The following is an 18807-nucleotide window of genomic DNA, read 5'->3' as shown; positions in this document are numbered from 1 at the left end:
TTTTTTGCATTTTAACATTCTTCTCATACAGTTTTCATACAAATTCCTATTCAAGATTTCACACTTAGCTGATGATCAATTATAAAGTGTGATCGTTCCTCGAGCCCAGGCCTTCCTCCCGTTGCAGGGTGCGATGGAAATTTGAGCTCAGGTAGACCTCGAGAGTTCCCCTGCTTATTTATGGGTAATGACGAATTAGGGATTGCTATGTAGACATATACTGCTGACTAAGGGTGCTTTCACATCTGTGAATCGATTCAGCTGTTCCGAAACAGGGATTAAAATTGTTACATTGTTGCTCTTTGCTCTTGGCACGGTTCGCTTTCACACTGTAAAGTTTCTAAACGGACCAAAAGAGCTAAAACAAGTCACGTATGAGTAAACTCTCCTCACATTGGAGTCCCGCTCAGCTGTCGGGGGAGGTGGTGGTTTGGTGGTGTTTGACAGTGTGCGCGCGACGTGTCTGAAGAGCGAGGAGGGATGCGGTGGGAAGGGGTGAGAAGGGTGCGCAACGTACTTGAGGAGCGGGAGGGAGACGCGCGGTTACCGGGAGATTATCACTCGTTTGCGGGCATCCAGGAGTCTCTGTGCATTTGCGGGAGACTCTCGAAACTTCCGGGAGACTTGGGATGTCTGGAATGACCTCCAGCCCTACTCATAATTCCCTCTTCATATAGCCGTATGTTCATATAGCCTATTACATATCCATAAAACACTGTGATATAGCAGGGCTTGGATCGCATCGCTTTCTCACTAAAATCGATCCGCTCCAGACTTCGTTTCAATGGAGCCGAGACCACCTCATTCAGGGGATCTCGGGGTGATTGTTTTGGCGTGGATCCAAGCGCGATTGCTGGATTCACATATGCCAAACGAACCGTGCTAACTGGGCAAACGAGAAAGGTCCTGAGACAAAAGTCTAGGTGTGAAAGCACCCTAAGAGCTCATCTGTAGTGCCATTTTTGTTTGGACAGTTCACTTATGTCGCATGTCTTTGGATGGTGGGAGAAAACCGGGGATCCCGGGGGAAACCCATGCAAGCATTAGGAGAACATGTAAACTCACAGAAATGTTGACTGGCCAGAAAGAGGGGAAGAGGAGGTGAAAGGGGGGATTTCTCAAGACGAAGGTAACTGATGTTAGAAACTCTGGTTATTTATGGTGAGTTAGGAATCATCTGATTGGTGAATCGTGCATTAGCTAATGCGGGACCAGCCATGGACAATCGAAAGCATGTGATCCTCTCAAAATTAGTGTATATATAAACTTCACTGACCAGATCGCATTTATTTTCCCACTCATTCTTTTTTAAAGTTACCTGTTTCCTTTATCATCAGACATTATTCTCACTAGATTGTCAATAAAGTTAGCAGCAAATTAATGAAAAGAAATGGTACATAAGATGAATAAAAAAGCAGTTGCCAAATAACATGAAAAGTTTTTGCATTGGAACATTTCTGTTAAGTTTATTACCTCCAAACTTCTTCAATGCTTTTATAGATTTTCTTTTAAAAAGATGTATAATTTCTGTAATTATCAAGCATTGCTATTGTTAGATAACAGTTATAGAAGCAGCAAAAGTAAAAAAAAGTAAATAAATAAACTGGTAAATAATAAATTTGGGGGGAATTGTTTTGTTGTTGTGGTATTATTTTTTCCATTGTGGTAATGAGTAATTCATCTTCAATAATGTTATAAATGCAACTCTTCACAATACAAGAAAAAAAGAACTGTATTTTTCTGTTTTCAAAATACTTTCATATTTTTTTTTCTTTATATTTTGAGGGAGTATACAGCCTGTATTTGTTTTTAAAAGATTTTGCAAGATTTATCCAAAACAATAAACCCAACGCCAATGAAAACAAATGTAGCATTTCACAGCACTTGCTCCCAGATAAAAGAGGTGAACGCTGAGGCATTTATGTGCTTTCAAAAAAGGATTAAATGTCACAATTACATTTGTTTCAGAGGCTTAAGGACGTTGCAGTGTAAACAGCACTTTCAGACATCAAACGAATCGTACGCCTGTCCCTGGAGTGAGAATGAGGAAACCAAACAGTCTGTGCAATGTCAAAGAGAGAAGAGCTCACCTCCAATCACAGATGTGCAGAATATATAAACACATGAAGAGAAGGAAATATTTAAAGAACAAAGAACGGCACAAAATATATTCGAATATCAATTCGCTGATTTGTGTGTAATCTATAATGTTAAATTATCCCAGTCTTGTAAACCCGCGGCGTTAGTTATGAATAGTGTTGGACAATAGCTATTATCTTTCAGCCGAAAGAGTTTAATTAATCCCTTTACAAAAGCCAAACTCTACTTGACACCAAGAGACTCTTATGCAAGAGCAATTAGAGCTGGTTTCTCTCCTGAAACAAGCTGCAGTGAACAATGAAAAACTCTCAATTTAGCAAAACACGCCACTGAAAAAAAGCCTTTTGCGATTTGTATTTCGACACGAAAAAACCATAACATATGCTCTTAGCTATTTAATTCAACTCGTTGACTGTCCAACAATATTCTGTTTAAAGGGATAGTTCACCCGATAATGACAATTCTGTCACTCTTTACTTGTTCTGAACCAATTTTTCTACTGTTGAACACGAAAGAACATATTTTAAAGAATGTTGCAAACCTGTACCCATTGACTTCCAATGTGTTTTTCCTACTATGGATATCAATGGTTACAGGTTTCAGGTGCCCCGTTAGCCCAAATTGTTAATTTTGCTTTCAGAACTGCCTTAATCCTTAATTCATTTTGGTCCATGTTGTCATGATAGCATCACGCTCCAGATTGGAGCCTAAATGAGTTGTTGTCATGTGAATTTGGTCTCCTTTATAGTAGCCTCAAGAACTGTGAAAATATACTTTAACAAGTTCAGAAATTTGGAACATAATTTGGGTCTGAATGGGTTAAAATACTAAGAAAAATTGTTATGGAGTCTAAAGGACCATATATACTAGCAAAATAAAAGAAAGTTTTTCAAACAAAAAATAAGTATTGAGTAAATAAATAAATAAATAAATAAATAAATAAATAAATGCAAATCTCCAAAAATTGCAAAGCAATTTTTTTGAGAAATAAATATTAATATTGCTCACAAAAATAAAGAATTAAAAGGGAAATTTTTGAGAAATAAAAATACAATTTGCAAACAAAAAAATTACTGCAAACAGAAATCAAGAAGTGCAAAAAACTAAAATATCCTAAATTTAAGTATTTGCGTTTCACTTTGTGAATTCACAAGGGGGCGGAGTCAAGGGAACTTGGGCGTTTACAGGCTCGGACATGCCTCCATTTCAGCGACATCATCATCTGGAGACACAGTATCAGAGATGAGCTGCGTCCCAAATGGCACACTATACACTATGCACTCATGCACTATGTACTTATGCACTTACACACTCAACAGGATAGTATATGTATGTAGTGTCGTCCCAAATGGCACACTAATGTTTTTTTACTATGCGGAAATTCAAACTGTTTCCCGGATGACGTTTGACGGTTGCCAAATCAGTGAAATAAACGACCGAATTATCAAACAATACCTGCCGCGAGTTTAACCGCATTCACCATCGGGAGGCGCTAAAATCACTCTCGTAGAAGAATTTTGCTCTCACCATCCAAAATAAAGTTATTCAACATGTGCGTCCGATAGCTCCGCCCCTTCCGCTACGTAAGCAAACCTGCGGTCGTTGAGTGCGTGAAGTGTCCATCATTACACACTTCATTTTAGCGGCTGAATGAGTGCAGCATCCGGGTAATTAAAGTGCACTTATTATTTTTAGAGTTTTCAGTGTGAACACACTACTTAAACTATTTATACTACAAAATGGCGTAGAATAGTGCATAAGTATGCGATTTGGGACGCAGCTACGGTCTTACAGCAAAGGACTTCCGGGCCTGCCATACATGCCCAAGTTCCCTTGACTCCACCCTCCTGTCAAATCAGGGCCACAAAATGAAACGCAACAGAAACGTGGAGTACAAAGTGAAAACAGCATCACAAACTCACGGTTGACTAAAAAGCAAATCGAATGAGCACTGCAATTGACTGGATGGGTTTTGTAAAGGTTTTGTAAATATTCCACTGTTTTTTTAAAACTTAATTTTTGTTTTCTATTTTTGTTTTCTATTATTTATTTTATTTATTTTTTCTTACTCATTTCTGCAAGTATATATGGCCCAAGATTAACTCCATAAATTGTATAACTTAAAAATATAGTTGAAACCCGATTAAATAAGTTGAATGCTGGGTAAGTTGATATTTCAACATAAAAAGTAGGACTCGTTGCAGAATTGCAAGTGCATCTCAAACATTTTCCATTCATGTTCCTTAAACTGGAATAATATACAATAAATGTTTAATTTACAGTATGTTGCTTACGGTACGTTTCATGACACATTTCAGATTACAAGTTCACTAGAGGGTGCTGTCTGCATTTTGGAAATATGTTATTTAGGGTACATTTTGTTGCACATTTTAGATTAATACCACACTAGAGGGTGTTAGAGGGTGATGTCTGGCATTCATTATTCATGCATATCCTAGAAACTGCATTGAAAAATCTGTTTAAGTACATTAAAAAAATGAAACTGGTTTGGAAAAAGGTAAGGTTGAGTAAATCATGACAGAAATGTAATTTTGGGATGAATTGTTGTATTATATATTTTTATTTGTTTTATTTGTTTTTGTTAACCATGTCAGCAATAATGGCTATTTTCAATAGAAAATTCAACAGAAATCATTAGGAACTGTTATTTCAAAATAGATGTCATTACATTAGAAATAAATACAATAAAAAGCACAAACTAATAAACACAGAATAAATTAAATATTATTTTAACGTTAAAATATGAAGAAAAAAAAACATCCTGGAAAAATGAAAAGTGAAACAGTCAAATTGAATATGCTTAACAGTAAGAAAAATTTAGCAAAATAAAAATTTGGGGGTCTGAGGGTGAATTATTCTTTTGAGAGACAAATAGATAAGTTGTTATGATGAACAATGCCATTGATTTGAGTCCAAATCATTACACCATAAGCATACTTTTGAATAACGCTCTGTTATTGAATAAGACAACATTACCATCTTTCTATCATGACAACTGGCTAATCAGGATAACTAAGATATTTCAGACAATGAGTCTACTTGTACAAGCAAAAGAGCCAACACGGGTTTTACAACACTGATCCTATTCATCAGCAATGGTCTGTGCCAGCCGTCAGCTAATAAAACTAATAAAAACTCCATTACTGAAAACAGAAAAAAATAGTGCAGTATATATAAAAAATAGCAAAGGTTCATATTTCACCATGTAAAAAAGATTTATCTGAATCAAAATTACTCTTGGAAAAGGAGAATGACATGATTAAATGTTGACAATGACATTGTGTCTCCAAAATCGCCTGCTGTCTTACTAAGCAGTATGAGAGAAGATTCCGAATTCATATCAATAAACAGTATTACTAGTATTAGTAGTTTTGACGCACATATTTTATGAATACTTTACTATTTCATGAAGCCACAGATGTGACGCTTTGTCATGCAAAACTCCATTTTGCAGAGGAGCTGCTATAAGGCATGTAAAAACATTCCCAAAACTAAACTCCGGTTTACTCACCTTTGTGTCATTTTAAACCAGTGTGCCTTTTTCTCTACAGAATATTATTTTGAGAAATTATTTTTGTCTATATGATGGATGTCAATGAGCTTCAATGTTGTTTGGTTTTTCCAGTATTCTTCAAATGATGGTTTAAATGTATGTTATTGTCTCTAAGAGTTGATGTACAACAGAGGTGAGGGTCCAAATGCTGTTTATTAACTCTGAGTCAGGCAGGCAATGGTCAAAGCAGGAGCAAACAGTTGCATTAGGGTAATCCAAAAGCGTAGTTGTGGTCACAGGCAAAGAGGTTGATACAGGCAGCAAAACAACATAAACAATAAACAAGGTAGGGGTCAAAAGCACAGCAAGAATAGACAAGCAGAACGCAAGCTCACAGTAAACAAGACTCAGCAATGTGTGTGGGAACGTGAGGTGTGTATATAGTCCAACTAATCAGTTTTTATGAGCCACAGCTGTGTGCAAATAATCATGGATGATCCGGAACTGGTGTGTGTGTGAGGTGCCTGATGGGAAATGTAGAGCAGTTTAGTGGCACAATTGTAGGTCAGGTGATAGTGAGTGTTCTCCAGCAATCTGTCAGAGCTAGATCGCTGGGAATCATATGACAGTTATAGATGATCAGAGCTGGAACAAAATAGATATTCTGATTAACCGTAATATTTCAGGCCACGATACAGTTTCAATACCCTGACACCAAGTATCAATATTTATCAAAATGTACAAAAGATCTGAATTAATTAATCAGTTTAAACCTGCAGCCGTTTACTGCTTTGGCTGCAGTACACCCAGCCGCCTCCAGGTGATGCTTTCCATAATGGCTGCATTTTTAAGCTTGTTTGACAGCTGTGCACTTGTTTAACATAGTTGCTATTCTATAAAACGTGCTGTTAATAAAGAAAATGCATCTTAGAACTTTTTGATGCAGTTTTCCACTCACATTTATAAAAATCATGACATATCGTGTATGGTTTTCTTGTGATGTATTGCAAAATTGCTGATATATCAATATCGGGGGCAAAATATCATGATAATGTTGTACGGTGAGTTGACGTGATTCCCACCCCTATAGAAGACAATGTTTCATTGTAAAAATTCAGATTTTCTAAATATGAATTTATCTACATTGTGTCCAAAGCCAGGGAAGTAAAATGATCAATACTGAGTGATATGAAATATTTGGTCACACTTTATTTTAAGGTAGAATTTTCCCTATTAATAAACCATTAACTAAGACTTTTAGCTTAATAGACTACTAATTTGCTGCTTATTAGTAGTCAGTAAGGTAGGTGTTGGGTTTAAGTATTGGAAAGAATCAAGGATGTGGAATAAGATCATACTTTATAAATAGTATTAAACAGCCTATATCTTAATAATAGCCAAGTAATAAGCCAGTAGTTAATAGTGAGAATTGTTTCTTAAACTATAGCGTTACCAAAACATTTTTATTGTGATTTAATGGCAATATCGCCCAGCCTTAATGCTAACCAACTGCTGACTAAACTTCCGATGAACAAAGCAACCCCACAACTATTCATTAACAGATTCATTGGTAACCATCTCGGAAGCGACAGAGTTAACCAGTCTTACATAATTCCTCATCTGCAGAGGTTTAAGCACTCAGCTGCATCCTCCTTACATGCAGTCTGTGTCAGGCGGGCGACTCGCTCATGCGTGATGAAGAAAGTGCCGGCTAAATATAGATAATGGTACACCTACAGTATGGCTCTTCTCCACTGATGATGTTCCAGAATCCCTTAGATCTAAAACACAATTGAGGATTATGACCCTAGATAAGGGTCATAACATAAAGTGGGGGCTTGACCTTTGTTTTTGTACATCAAAAACATATATCTTGAGCCCTTCTTGTGGATGTGCAGGAAGGAGTAGGGAATAGAGGTTACATGGATCTTCATCTGACTGCCTTCGCACTTTCTCCGAGCATAGAACAGTTTGTTCGCTGCCATAAGGATGACTTATTTAAAATGGCAGAATTCTTTAAAATTGTGGTGCCGCATAAGGCTCCGTTATTTGTTTTTAGTTTAGTTTATTTATTAACAGGGTCAATGCACATTAATAAACATTACTGTAAAATGTGCCAGAATTAGCCAAGAATGGCTATTTTTCATCTGTAGACCCCTTACAGAATGTTAAAAAGTCACACCTAAAGAAGCACAGCATTAAACATTAAATACACTTTCATATATAAAATACAGTAAAAAAAGTAAAAAAACAAGAACAGACTGATGGCAGCAGAAGAGGACAACAGTACAAATGTGTCAAGAATACAGTGCTAAAGCTGACAATGGTGATTTGCCAATAACCAATTTTTAACATGAGGTTGAAAAGAACGAAAAGTGAGTGATCATCTAATTGTTGGTGGGATGGAGTTCCAATCCTTAGCAGCTTTCACTGAAAAGACTGACTAAATTGACTTTTTTTGAGAGAAATAATGCAGTCCCCTCTTTCACCACCTCTAGTAGTTCGGTGAGCAGTCATTCTAATATTTACAAACTGATTTAATGGTGAAGTCGGGTTATGTAAAGTCTTAAACATTAAACAGATATGTACATATTTAATTAAATTTTCCCAACTAAGCAGGTTGTATTTCTTTAATATTAAACAATGGTGAAATTGAACTGATCAAGGGTTTTTATAGATTGTTTGTATAATAATTCAAGTGGCTTCAGAGTAATAATGCTGGCTTGGGACCAAGTGGTTAAACAGTAAGTGATGTGAGAGATGATCATGGAGTGATAATAGATTAGGGCAGCCTCGCATGACATCTGATCACGAATAAATCTAAAATTTGCTAAACTAAATCTGATTCGGTTACAAACCTTTTTAACCTGTGACTTGAATGATAGTTTTGAATCTATCAAAACTCCAAGGTACTTGTATTTGTGATGTCCAGCAGTTGATCTTCTTGCACAGACATGTGGATTCACCTGATTTGTTGACAAATGGGTTGCGGATCAATAGACCCTTATCACATTTGCGGGTTTTAAAGATGATACAATACATACAGAAATACATATAAATGTTCATACCTTTAAAAGAAAAATGGTAGTGTTAAAAACTTTAAAGGATTTAAGATGCTGATGACCGTTATACGTGTCATAACAATCTTGTGAAAAGGGTCAATTCCTTGACAGCTCGCGGGTCCTTCACTGGGCCTTTTTTCACTTAGCAAAGAAACTTTCCAAAGTCGTTTGTTTCTTACTCATTTTGCTGCTTGTGGGTTAAATACAAAATAGTCTTTTTTTTAATTAAAGATTTTTCGAAATAAAGGATCGCTCAGACTCGAATAATAAACAAAACGAAAATAATTAATGATGTCTTGTGCGCCCGGTACCAAATGATCCCAGTGGTTGAGGACCACTGCTTTAAATAACATATATTAGATTTGCAAAAATGTAGAGCGCCCTCTAGTGGATTTGTCATCTGAAATGTGCAACAAAACTATACCAAGAGCAATGTTTTTTTTTTTTTATGTGTCGTAAAAAAGTGGGCTGCAGCACATATTTTCAATGACCTTGGCTGAAATTATGTTTCACTGGATGTACTTGTATTGCATTTTGACTTTTAAAAATTTTTTACATTTTTGTATTATTCTATAAAGGTTTGATAACAGTTCCTCCAAACCTCATTTAAAAACAGTCATTCAGAGCATTTTTATTTTCATTTGTTGAGACTGAAAATCAAGATTATTTCGCCAAATATTGTTTTCATGACTCTTCTCTTACTTTATGCTGTAAAAGACAACATTTTATTTTAAATTTGGAAGAAATATCAGTGTGTTTTCTCCAGTTCTGAAGCTGTTGTCAGATAGAATGAATCACCTTGGCGGGTGAATATGAGCTTTATAACTCCACAGGTCTACTACAGTTACATTGCCGACTAATGAAAACAAAGAGTCATATGGTCTCTAACACATCCTTTCTGTTCCAGAAGTAAGACAATCATACAAACTTGAACGAGTAAATGATGAGGGTCAGTAAATGATGACAGAATACCCATTTCTGGGTGAACGAACCCTTTAACCAAACAAAATGCGACAGAAGAAGAACAAACTACCTAGATTTTATCATTTCATCATGTTCTCTGCATAAACACGGAACAGAAGGAAGACTTTGAAAGTGAAGTTTAATTTTTCGCTGAGTGGATATTGGAGTTGCTTCAGCTGCCTGAGGAAAATTACAGATGATAAAAACGGAAGAAGAACGGAAAAGACAGAAAGATACTGTCCTGATTTCCAGACGTTCTGCAAGCTCAGTCTTCTACCCTACGGTCAAGTATTCTTGAAAAGCTTTCTAACACAGACCAGCGCTTTCTAAAAGAAAAAAACTGCCTAAAAAGTATGCATGTGCATCAGGGAGGGAGGGAGCACTCCAGCAATTTCTCATTCAACACTTCATATGAAAATCTGTCTTGCTTGACAACTCTAAAGCCATCTTGGTCCAGTATAGTCACACTGATCTCTGCTTTATTGCACTTTTTCTACACTAGTGCACACTGGCTCTGTTTCAGCACTTCAGAACGCTTCAGCAGATGTCCCAGACTTATAAGTACTAAATACTGCCGTCATCTGCGGTGCTCTACTTCATGGCAAGTGGTTTTGTTTTATCACTGTTTTAGAAGATTCGTAACTTTTACTTTATGATAAAAAAACACCACGTTTTTACCCTGAATACAAAGACAGATGCTTTCTATGCTTTGGTTTTCCTGCTTTATTCTGACTGATATGATGGAGAAACATATAAAATGTCTCAAACATTCAAGCATTATGTCTAAGAGGAATGAAGACGTAATGCAGATGGAATGTTTGGTTAATAATTAATATTCAACAACTATTTTTTTATTTTAATCCAAAGCAACTGCTCAATTGGTTAATTTATCTGAGAAGAAAAAATCTAGAATTTTTAATTGTTAAATGACAATTATTAATAAAGGTGACCGAGCCTTTTCTGTGGCTGCTCCAAATGTCTCTCCACTCATATAAGAAGTGCTCAAACTGTTGGTCTTTTTAAATCAATGCTTAAGACACACCTGTATACTTAGGCGTTTCCTTCAAGTTGAGTTTGTTTGTATAGAATACAGCATTTGTTAGTTATTTTGTTATTTATTTTTACTCATTCTGACATTGTGAAGCACTTTGGTCAATGATGGTTGCTTTAAATGTGCTATATAAATAAAACTAAACTGAAATGTAAAAAGGGCGGCATGGTGCCTCAGTGTTAGCACTCACACTGCATTTTGCCTTCCAAACCGGAGCACGATTATTTCATTGTTGATGTGACTGTTCAGTTTAACAGAAGAGAAGCGCTCTCACTCAGTGCAGTGGACATTGCTTTTATACTGTTTTGTATTATTTTTAGTAGTTTGGGAAGTATTTTTGCCCAACAGAATTACAAATTTTGACTTGTGCTGCATGTATTAGGTGGTTTGCTGAAGGTGTAGCTGACATGCAGAGAGGGGTCTGCAACTTTACTAAACGATGACAGTTGCATTCATTGAAAAGTAAGAATGATTAATAAATCCATATAACACTGTGCCTAAAAAATGACGTATCGTCTTTGGTTTTGAGCTCAACCACGCTTTGCACTCACACTACAAGCCGTGCCAAAGCCCAAGTGAACCGTACTTTGGCACATCTCTTTCAATCCGGCCAGGGCCGGCCAACAGAACCGCACCTGGGCCCGATATGTAGCACTCACACTTGTTAAATGAACCGGGAAATGCACCTGGCACAGTTCGAATAGCATAGTGTGAGTGCACCTTAAGTGAATTGAATAAACTGTAGTGTATGAGTGTGTGAATGAGTGTGTATGGGGCGTTTCCCAGTACTGGGTTGTGGCTGGAAGGGCATCCGTTACATGAAAACATATCTTGGAATAGTTGGCGGTTTATTCCACTGTGTCAACCTCTGAAATTTAGACTAAGCCAAAGGAAAATTAATGAATGAAATGTAGAAAAGAAAGTATTTTATGCAAATATGCTGTCTGACCAAATATTATTTTCAATAACTGCTAAACTTGACGTTTTCCATTTTATAATGCACAAAAAAATGCTAAGTATTACCATATTAGACATGAAAACATACATGGGGGTGTCTGATTAACAATTAGGCCCAGTTTTTACCTGCCATTAGAATGCATTTACAGTAATCCAATCACAGTGTTCTGCTTAGAGTCATCATTACCATTTCTGCATGGTATGACTTAAGATGAATCTCTTGTGAATCTCTCTTGTGTTTAGATGTTATCTACATCTTTCCACCTTGTTTCATCACGCTCCACATCGTTTTCACAGAAACTTACTTTCACTTGCATTTTACAGGGCAGAGACTGAAAAATAATCCTTTGTTGGCCACTGATATTTCATGTAGTTCTCGTTTTTTAGACACCTGAACGGATCATGTGTGGATAAAAACCTGTATTTTTCCTCCTATTCAAAACAAACCTGCAGCAGACATGCAATAGTAAGTCTGCCTCCCAATTATCTGAAAGCTCTCAAAGGCCTGCAGAATATGGCACTATGGGGAATTCCAGCAGTCCCATACAGAGGGCATTGCTCTTTCAATAAAGACAAGACGTTATGTAATCTGCTCCCAGCATCTGTTTTCGGCAGTGTTTCATTTATATTTTGTCTGCCATTAAGCCAAATACAAGCCATGCTAAATCCCTGTTGCAATGAACAGAAACAGGGCACAGGAGCAACCCTCTGAAAATCACCTGAAAGTTTTTCAGAGAGCTACTTTATGTTCATGGTCTGCCTGCTTATCATGTCTTTAGTCATTCACAGTCGTGCAACCTGCAAAACACAGTGCTCAAATGCCACCGGTCCAACACCGAGAAGCGATTAATGGTGCACATTAAAATAATTGATGACAAAGCACAATCAGTGATGTGTAAAACTCCTGCTCATTAAATCAATTCTTTCCAGGGCAACGATTTATTCTTGTTTATGCGTCAAACAAGAGAGAAAAGCTGCTGCAGCTTTGCAAGAGGAAGAGTCACTGAGAAGACTATATTTAGATAACTGTTGCTTCACTTCTTGAGAAAGTCTTCTTTAAATATTAAATGGCTGAAATGCATTCAGTTACCCATTGATACCGACATCATATCTATAAATAAAACCAGAACAAACATTAAATCAGAAAGAATTGGCTGTTCAGGTATCTCAAATGTGAAAGGTTAACCATCAGCTGTCAATGTGCATCAACTTAATCAGAATTGAATTGAACACAGGACTATGGCAAGCAGTTTAAACATTAACATTCCTAAAATTATAACTAACTAATGTTGCGAGCACACCGCGAGTCACATGACAAGAACTGACTGTTTAGCTTCATACCATTGCATGGAATATACACATTTCTACTCCAAGGAGTAAAAAATAATAAATGAAAATACCAAACAAGTTCATAATATAGTTGATCAAAAGTGCCTTTCAGAGAGAGGTTCAGCAGCCTTAACTACATTTGTTCTCTTTAAAAAGAAAATACTTCACTAAAAAGATGCTTAGATTTACATTATACTATTTTTATTTATTCTTATATTTACTTATTCATTGTTTTGCCGTTTATTTTAAGGTGTAAAATTATTACTGATGTCTTAACTTTTTCACTTATTTTAAGTTCAAAGATAATTGAACTATTGTTTTTTTTTTTGCATTTAAATACTATTTTGTTCATAATTATAGCATTATATTACTTAAATTCTAGTCAATAATAAGCAGTTTTTGTTCAGACAAGTCTTCAATAGCTGGGTTTCCATTACCCTGTGCTAATGTGAATTTTAAAGTATTGCATGAGATAAGATGAGATTGAAATGGCAAATTTCAAATAAAAATTTGTGAACTCACAAAATGTTTTTTTTAAAGATGTTTAAGTTGGTTTTTGGACCTGTGGAAAAGGGTAAAGGCAAATCACGTGAGACGGAAATTCCTTTTCTAAACAAACTCTGACTGAACATCTACACCCACAGCCCTAATCTGTGTTCATTATGCTTGCTTGTTCACTGTTGGTCACTAGGTTACCAATACTACAGTCAGTGGCACTCCAACCATTTGACAGAAACCCAACAAATTTGCATTTGGGATTTTTTTGCGAACTTTGAATTGGTTCAAGATAGAAATTATGAAACCAGGCTAGTACGTTTTCAGGTGCAAAGTCCAGATACCTGTTGACTTTAATTTTACAACAACAAAAGACCACATTTGCAGAATAGTTCATCCGCTTGTTAATTGTGACGTCATGCAAAGTGGCTTCCGGGTCCAATCGCTCTGTTAAAATGCATGAGAAGACTCAACAAATAGTAATAATGTTTACGAAGCGATGTAATACTTTTGAACAACCCAAATTCAATATACTGTGTATATATATCCATGCCTATTTTTTTAAATATATAAATTGTTAAAATATTAGTACCTGTGATGCAGAGACTGTTGTGTACACCATGATTTTATATAAAATTTAATGTGTAATATGACTAAAAAGTGGTCATTAACAAATATTTTCTCAATTCAAGAGTAGCGGCTTGGACCTGGAAACAGTATTCCATATGTAACGACAAGCGGATAGACAGCCTGAAAACAATAACAGTAAATTATTCAATTAATTACCAAGTAATAGCTACAAAACAGCCCATATGAAAGATTACTATAGTAAATACTACAGTTTTTTTAACCATACTATAGTATACTATCTGTTGTGGTAATCCTACAGTTGTTATGGCAACACAACTATACAAATATAAACAAATTACCCAGTATTGTAGTTTTCAACATTGATAAAACGTGGATTATACAACAATTCACCACAGTTTGCTGTAGTATTTGCTACATTTTATCAGTTCACAGTTGATACTAAAGTATTCTGTAGAGTTCACTAATTAATACTATACTAAGTTACAATTTAATATACTTTTGTTTAAAAGCATTATAGTATTTACTATAACGTTAATATTTTTGTGGATGGGTTCATCAACATTTAAATGGTTACAGTAGTTTTTAAAACGGCTTGCCATAATGAAACACTAAAGCGCAACACTGTTATATCTTCGCCGGTACAGTATTAAACGTGGATGTTTCCTTTTTTTCAACAACGAATGATGAATGGAGGCATTAGAACGACTCCAGTTACTTCCTACACAAATGTTGGTGATCATGAAATATTTATCCCCCTTCACCCATCCCATGCCTCCAGCGAGCACTCTTACCTTGCAGATTCTGCACTCGGATGTCGCTGATCTGCCCGATCAATTCCTCCCGTTCAAACCAGCCATCACATTCGTGTCCCGCCATCTGGATCAAACAGCTGCTCGTTTTAAGAAGCTTCCGTCCCGTGATCTCCGCAGATCTCTGTGTTATAAAGTACTAAGTGTGGCCGGTGGCCAGGCGGGGGCCATGAGTGGAGTTTGTGCGGGTTTCAGGGGTCTAGATCCGAAGAGATGCTGGTGCTCGGCTCCCGCATCGTTCCAGTAAAGTTACTTTGATTCCTCGTGACACACAACAAAGTCACTCCAGCGCTGCTGTGAGGAGGAAAATGAGAGGGAAATGTGGGAGAAAAAAAACCACCTGGTTAATGTTTGCAGGATCCTCTGAACACGCCTACACTACCTCTGATACTGCGAGGGCGGCGCTGTCTCTCTCGCTCGTGTTTGATTCCTGAATGAATCATTCTATTGAACCGATTCTTTTTCAGTCTGGTGCAGCTGGGGTCTCTGAAGCCGGTCATATGAGAAATTAACCCCCCAAAATTATTTTGCTGGTAATTTGACCTATAATATGTGGGGGACTTTTTTAGAATCTTTTTAACTGAAACTGTGGTCCTTGATTCATTAAATTAAATCAATTTAAATGAGAACCTCATAGAAATATTTTCATGTAACCATTTTAAGAATACTTTAGTAACAAATGTTCATATAAATGTAACAGTATTGAGAATATGTCTTTCTATTTACTCTGAATTTAATTATTGACTATTATTCAATTTTTGGGTTTAAAAAAAGTTTAAAGTGGCTATATTTCCAATAAAAATAAGGTACATTTTGGAGCTTAAAATATACATAACGTGATAAAAAATCCTTAACTCAAAAAATATGTCATCCTTACTCAACATTTATTCGCTTGATGTTTGTTTGTTTGTTGTTCTGTTGAACACAAGAAAATATTCTGAAGGAGTTGTAAACCTATTTGCACTTCCATAATTCAATGTCAATACCAATTTCCAACATTCTTCTGTATTCAACAAAAAAAAAAAAAGCCATACAAGTTTGGATAGAACAACTTTGAGGTGAGTTAAATGGTGATTAAATATTATTTTGATGAAATCCTAAGGGAGGCACAGTGGCTCAGTGGTTATCACTATCACCTTACAGCAAGAAGGTCTCTGGTTCAAGTCCTGGCTGGGTCGGTTGACGTTTCTGTGTGGAGTTTGCATGTTTCCCCCATGTTAATGTGGGTTTCCTCTGGAGCTCCGGTTTCCCCCACAGTCTAAAAACATGCACTCTAGGTGAATTGAATGAGCTAAATTGGACAGTGTATTTGTGTAAATGCGAGAGTGTATGGGTGTTTCCCAGTGTTGGGTTGCAGCTAGAAGGACATTTGCTGCGTAAAACACATGCTGTATGCATTGGCGGTTCATTCCGCAGTGGCGACCCCTAATAAATAAATGAATTACGCCAAATGAAAATTAATAAATTAAATCCTTTTGCAAAAATTGGTGTGTGAAAATTGTTTGTCACAATACTTATTAGCTTAATTTGTAAGCTATTAAACCTTTATGAGAATCCCTAACTTATAGTTGAGAAACAATACCATTACCAGAAGATTATTTTGAGTGAATACAAGAACAGGTGAATCAATTGTCCAACTCGATTCATTTGAACGTACCATCAGAGCGACACGGTTCACTAAAGTGAATCATTCTTACAACGCAGGCAGATTTCTCACACTCGTTCTTCTCACTGACGAAATACGTCTTGAAGGATTGAGTCTGTATGCGGTTTTGTGCCGCATTTGGGTCGTATAATTGTGAAGGAAACCGTAGTCGTTCACAACTACATGTACATGTGATTAAGACAAAAATCGAGCTAAATCTCCTTCATGTGATGTGCAAATAAGCAACCCGCCCCCATCCGACTGATCGAGGCTTATAGACAACCATCTATAATCGTGAGCACTTCTCTTCTAATGACACCAACACACACTACACCATCTGATAACAAACTAGAAGAGTCATAGTTAAGGTTAGCGATTAAGGATAATAAACTGGTTGCGGCAGAGAGGCAACAGTAGCTTATCTTTACTCTGTTTTTGCTCTTGGCAGAATAGAATCATTCAATAACACGAAATTATCGATCCTTTTTATCTATATAGTAACAGCTTCTAAATCAGCAAACATTTTCATTTTAAATATTCCAGTCAGCAGCCGTATTTTGTGGAAATTGTGCCACATGGTACATTTGCTTAATTGTCTCAGTAATAATATAGTGGCCTATTAAATAGCCTTAAAGTTGTGGATCTCTTTTAGATTCTTGTCATCATTTAATAATATATCATCAAAAAGAATATATAATATAATGCCGTTATAGTTCTGTGTTGCGAATGTAGTTTATCTGCTTATAGCTTATTTTTAGCCTACAGTGTTTTGTTTTATGTAATTCCAGTGGTTTTTATTTATTATTTATTTCATTATTTATTTTGATCATTCATTCATTCATTTTCTTTTAGACTAAGTTCCTTTATTAATCAGGGGTCGCCACAGTTGAATGAACTGCCAACTTATCCAGCATATGTTTTATGCAGCGGATGCCCTTCCAGCCACAACTCAACACTGGAAAACACCCATACGCTCTTGCATTCACACATACTCTAAGGACAATTTAGCTTATTATCCACCTATAGGGGAAACCGGAGCACCTGGAGGAAACCCATGCAAACACAGGGAGAACATGCAAACTCCACACAGAAATGGCAACTGAACCTGCCGGGGTTCGAACCAGCGATCTTCTTGAGGTGATCCAGCCTGATTTCACAAGGAAATGTACATATTGTACGTTTAGTCAGTTCAGTGGCTAATTCGTACGATTTTGAACAACTTTAAAAAGAAGGTGTGGCATCCAACCCCACCCCTGAACGTCATTGGGTGAAATTAGATCATACAAATTAGCCACTAAATAAAAAATTTATGAATTACCGTGAGATTGCGTTGCTCAACCATGATGCTCTAATTGGTAACACTTTATTGTAGGTCACAAGTCATGCTATTAGCTACTAGCGTATTACCTGCTTATTAGGCTAGTTAAGTAGTTATAAAGTATGATCTTATTCTGCATTACTAACCCTAAACCTACTAACTATTATTTAAAGAGCTTATTAATAGTTTATTAAGCTAACAGTGTCAGTTAAATGTTTGTTAATACTGTGAATTGTGACCTAAAAGTGTTACTGATTTATTTGAAACATATTTGTGTGTTACTATTATAATTATTAGATCATTTTAGGCAAATCCATTTAAGAATAAATTAGTTTGAAACCCTTTCCACTAATGAACACAATAGAAAGGTATAGAAACCATGACATGGTGGCTCAGTGGTAAGCAATGTCGCTTCACAGCAAGAAGGTTGCTGGTTCGAGCCTAGGCTGGGTCAGTTTGCATGTTCCCTTGTGGTTGTGTGGATGTCCTCCGGGTGCTGTTTTCCCTTACAGTCCAAAGACATGTTGCGCTATAGGTGAACTGAATAAACTAATTTGGCTGTAGTGTATGAGTGTGCATGTGAGTGTGTAAGGATGTTTGCAGCAGGAAGGGGATCCGCTGCGTAAAACATATGATAGAAAAGTTGGCAGTTCATTCCGCTGTGGCAACTCCTGATAAATAAGGGACTAAGTCGAAAAGAAAATGAATGAATGAATGAAGTTGGCGGTTCATTCCGCAGTAGCGATCTCTGATAAATAAGGGACTAAGCTGAAAGAAAATGATTGAAAAAACAAATTCATTTTAAAGTAAAAGTCAAACATTAATTTTCCAACTCTAATTATTTAATTCAATATTCAACAGGCCTTTTCTCTTCAATAAAAAGTGAAAGCAAGTCCTCAAGAAGGCTCTTTGTGTTTTTAGCCTGTGAATGAGATCACACTGTAGGTAATCTTCGATAGTGTTTACTTTAGAG

The 18807-nt window shown here is 36.4% G+C and overlaps 1 protein-coding gene across 4 annotated transcripts in view; it reads right to left on the bottom strand.

Annotated features, from left to right (window-relative positions):
- The window catches only part of clmna (calmin a), a 60925-nt gene extending 45680 nt beyond the window's left edge, over nt 1-15245 (bottom strand). For all 4 annotated transcript variants that reach the window (XR_012393295.1, XR_012393296.1, XR_012393297.1 and 1 more), the window contains exon 1: nt 14854-15245. Coding sequence is in view for 1 of the 4 variants with exons in the window: in XM_002665160.7 (XP_002665206.2) it covers nt 14854-14938 (85 nt within the window). In the remaining 3 variants the exon portion in view is untranslated. The remainder of the gene's footprint in view (nt 1-14853) is intronic.
- Nucleotides 15246-18807: the final 3562 nt, after the last annotated feature.

The sequence above is a fragment of the Danio rerio genome, chromosome 17 (assembly GCF_049306965.1).
Source record: "Danio rerio strain Tuebingen ecotype United States chromosome 17, GRCz12tu, whole genome shotgun sequence".
In the NCBI taxonomy this organism is placed as follows: Eukaryota; Metazoa; Chordata; class Actinopteri; order Cypriniformes; family Danionidae; genus Danio; species Danio rerio.
Note: the sequence above shows the minus strand (reverse complement) of the source record. Positions and strands in the feature narration are given on the sequence as shown.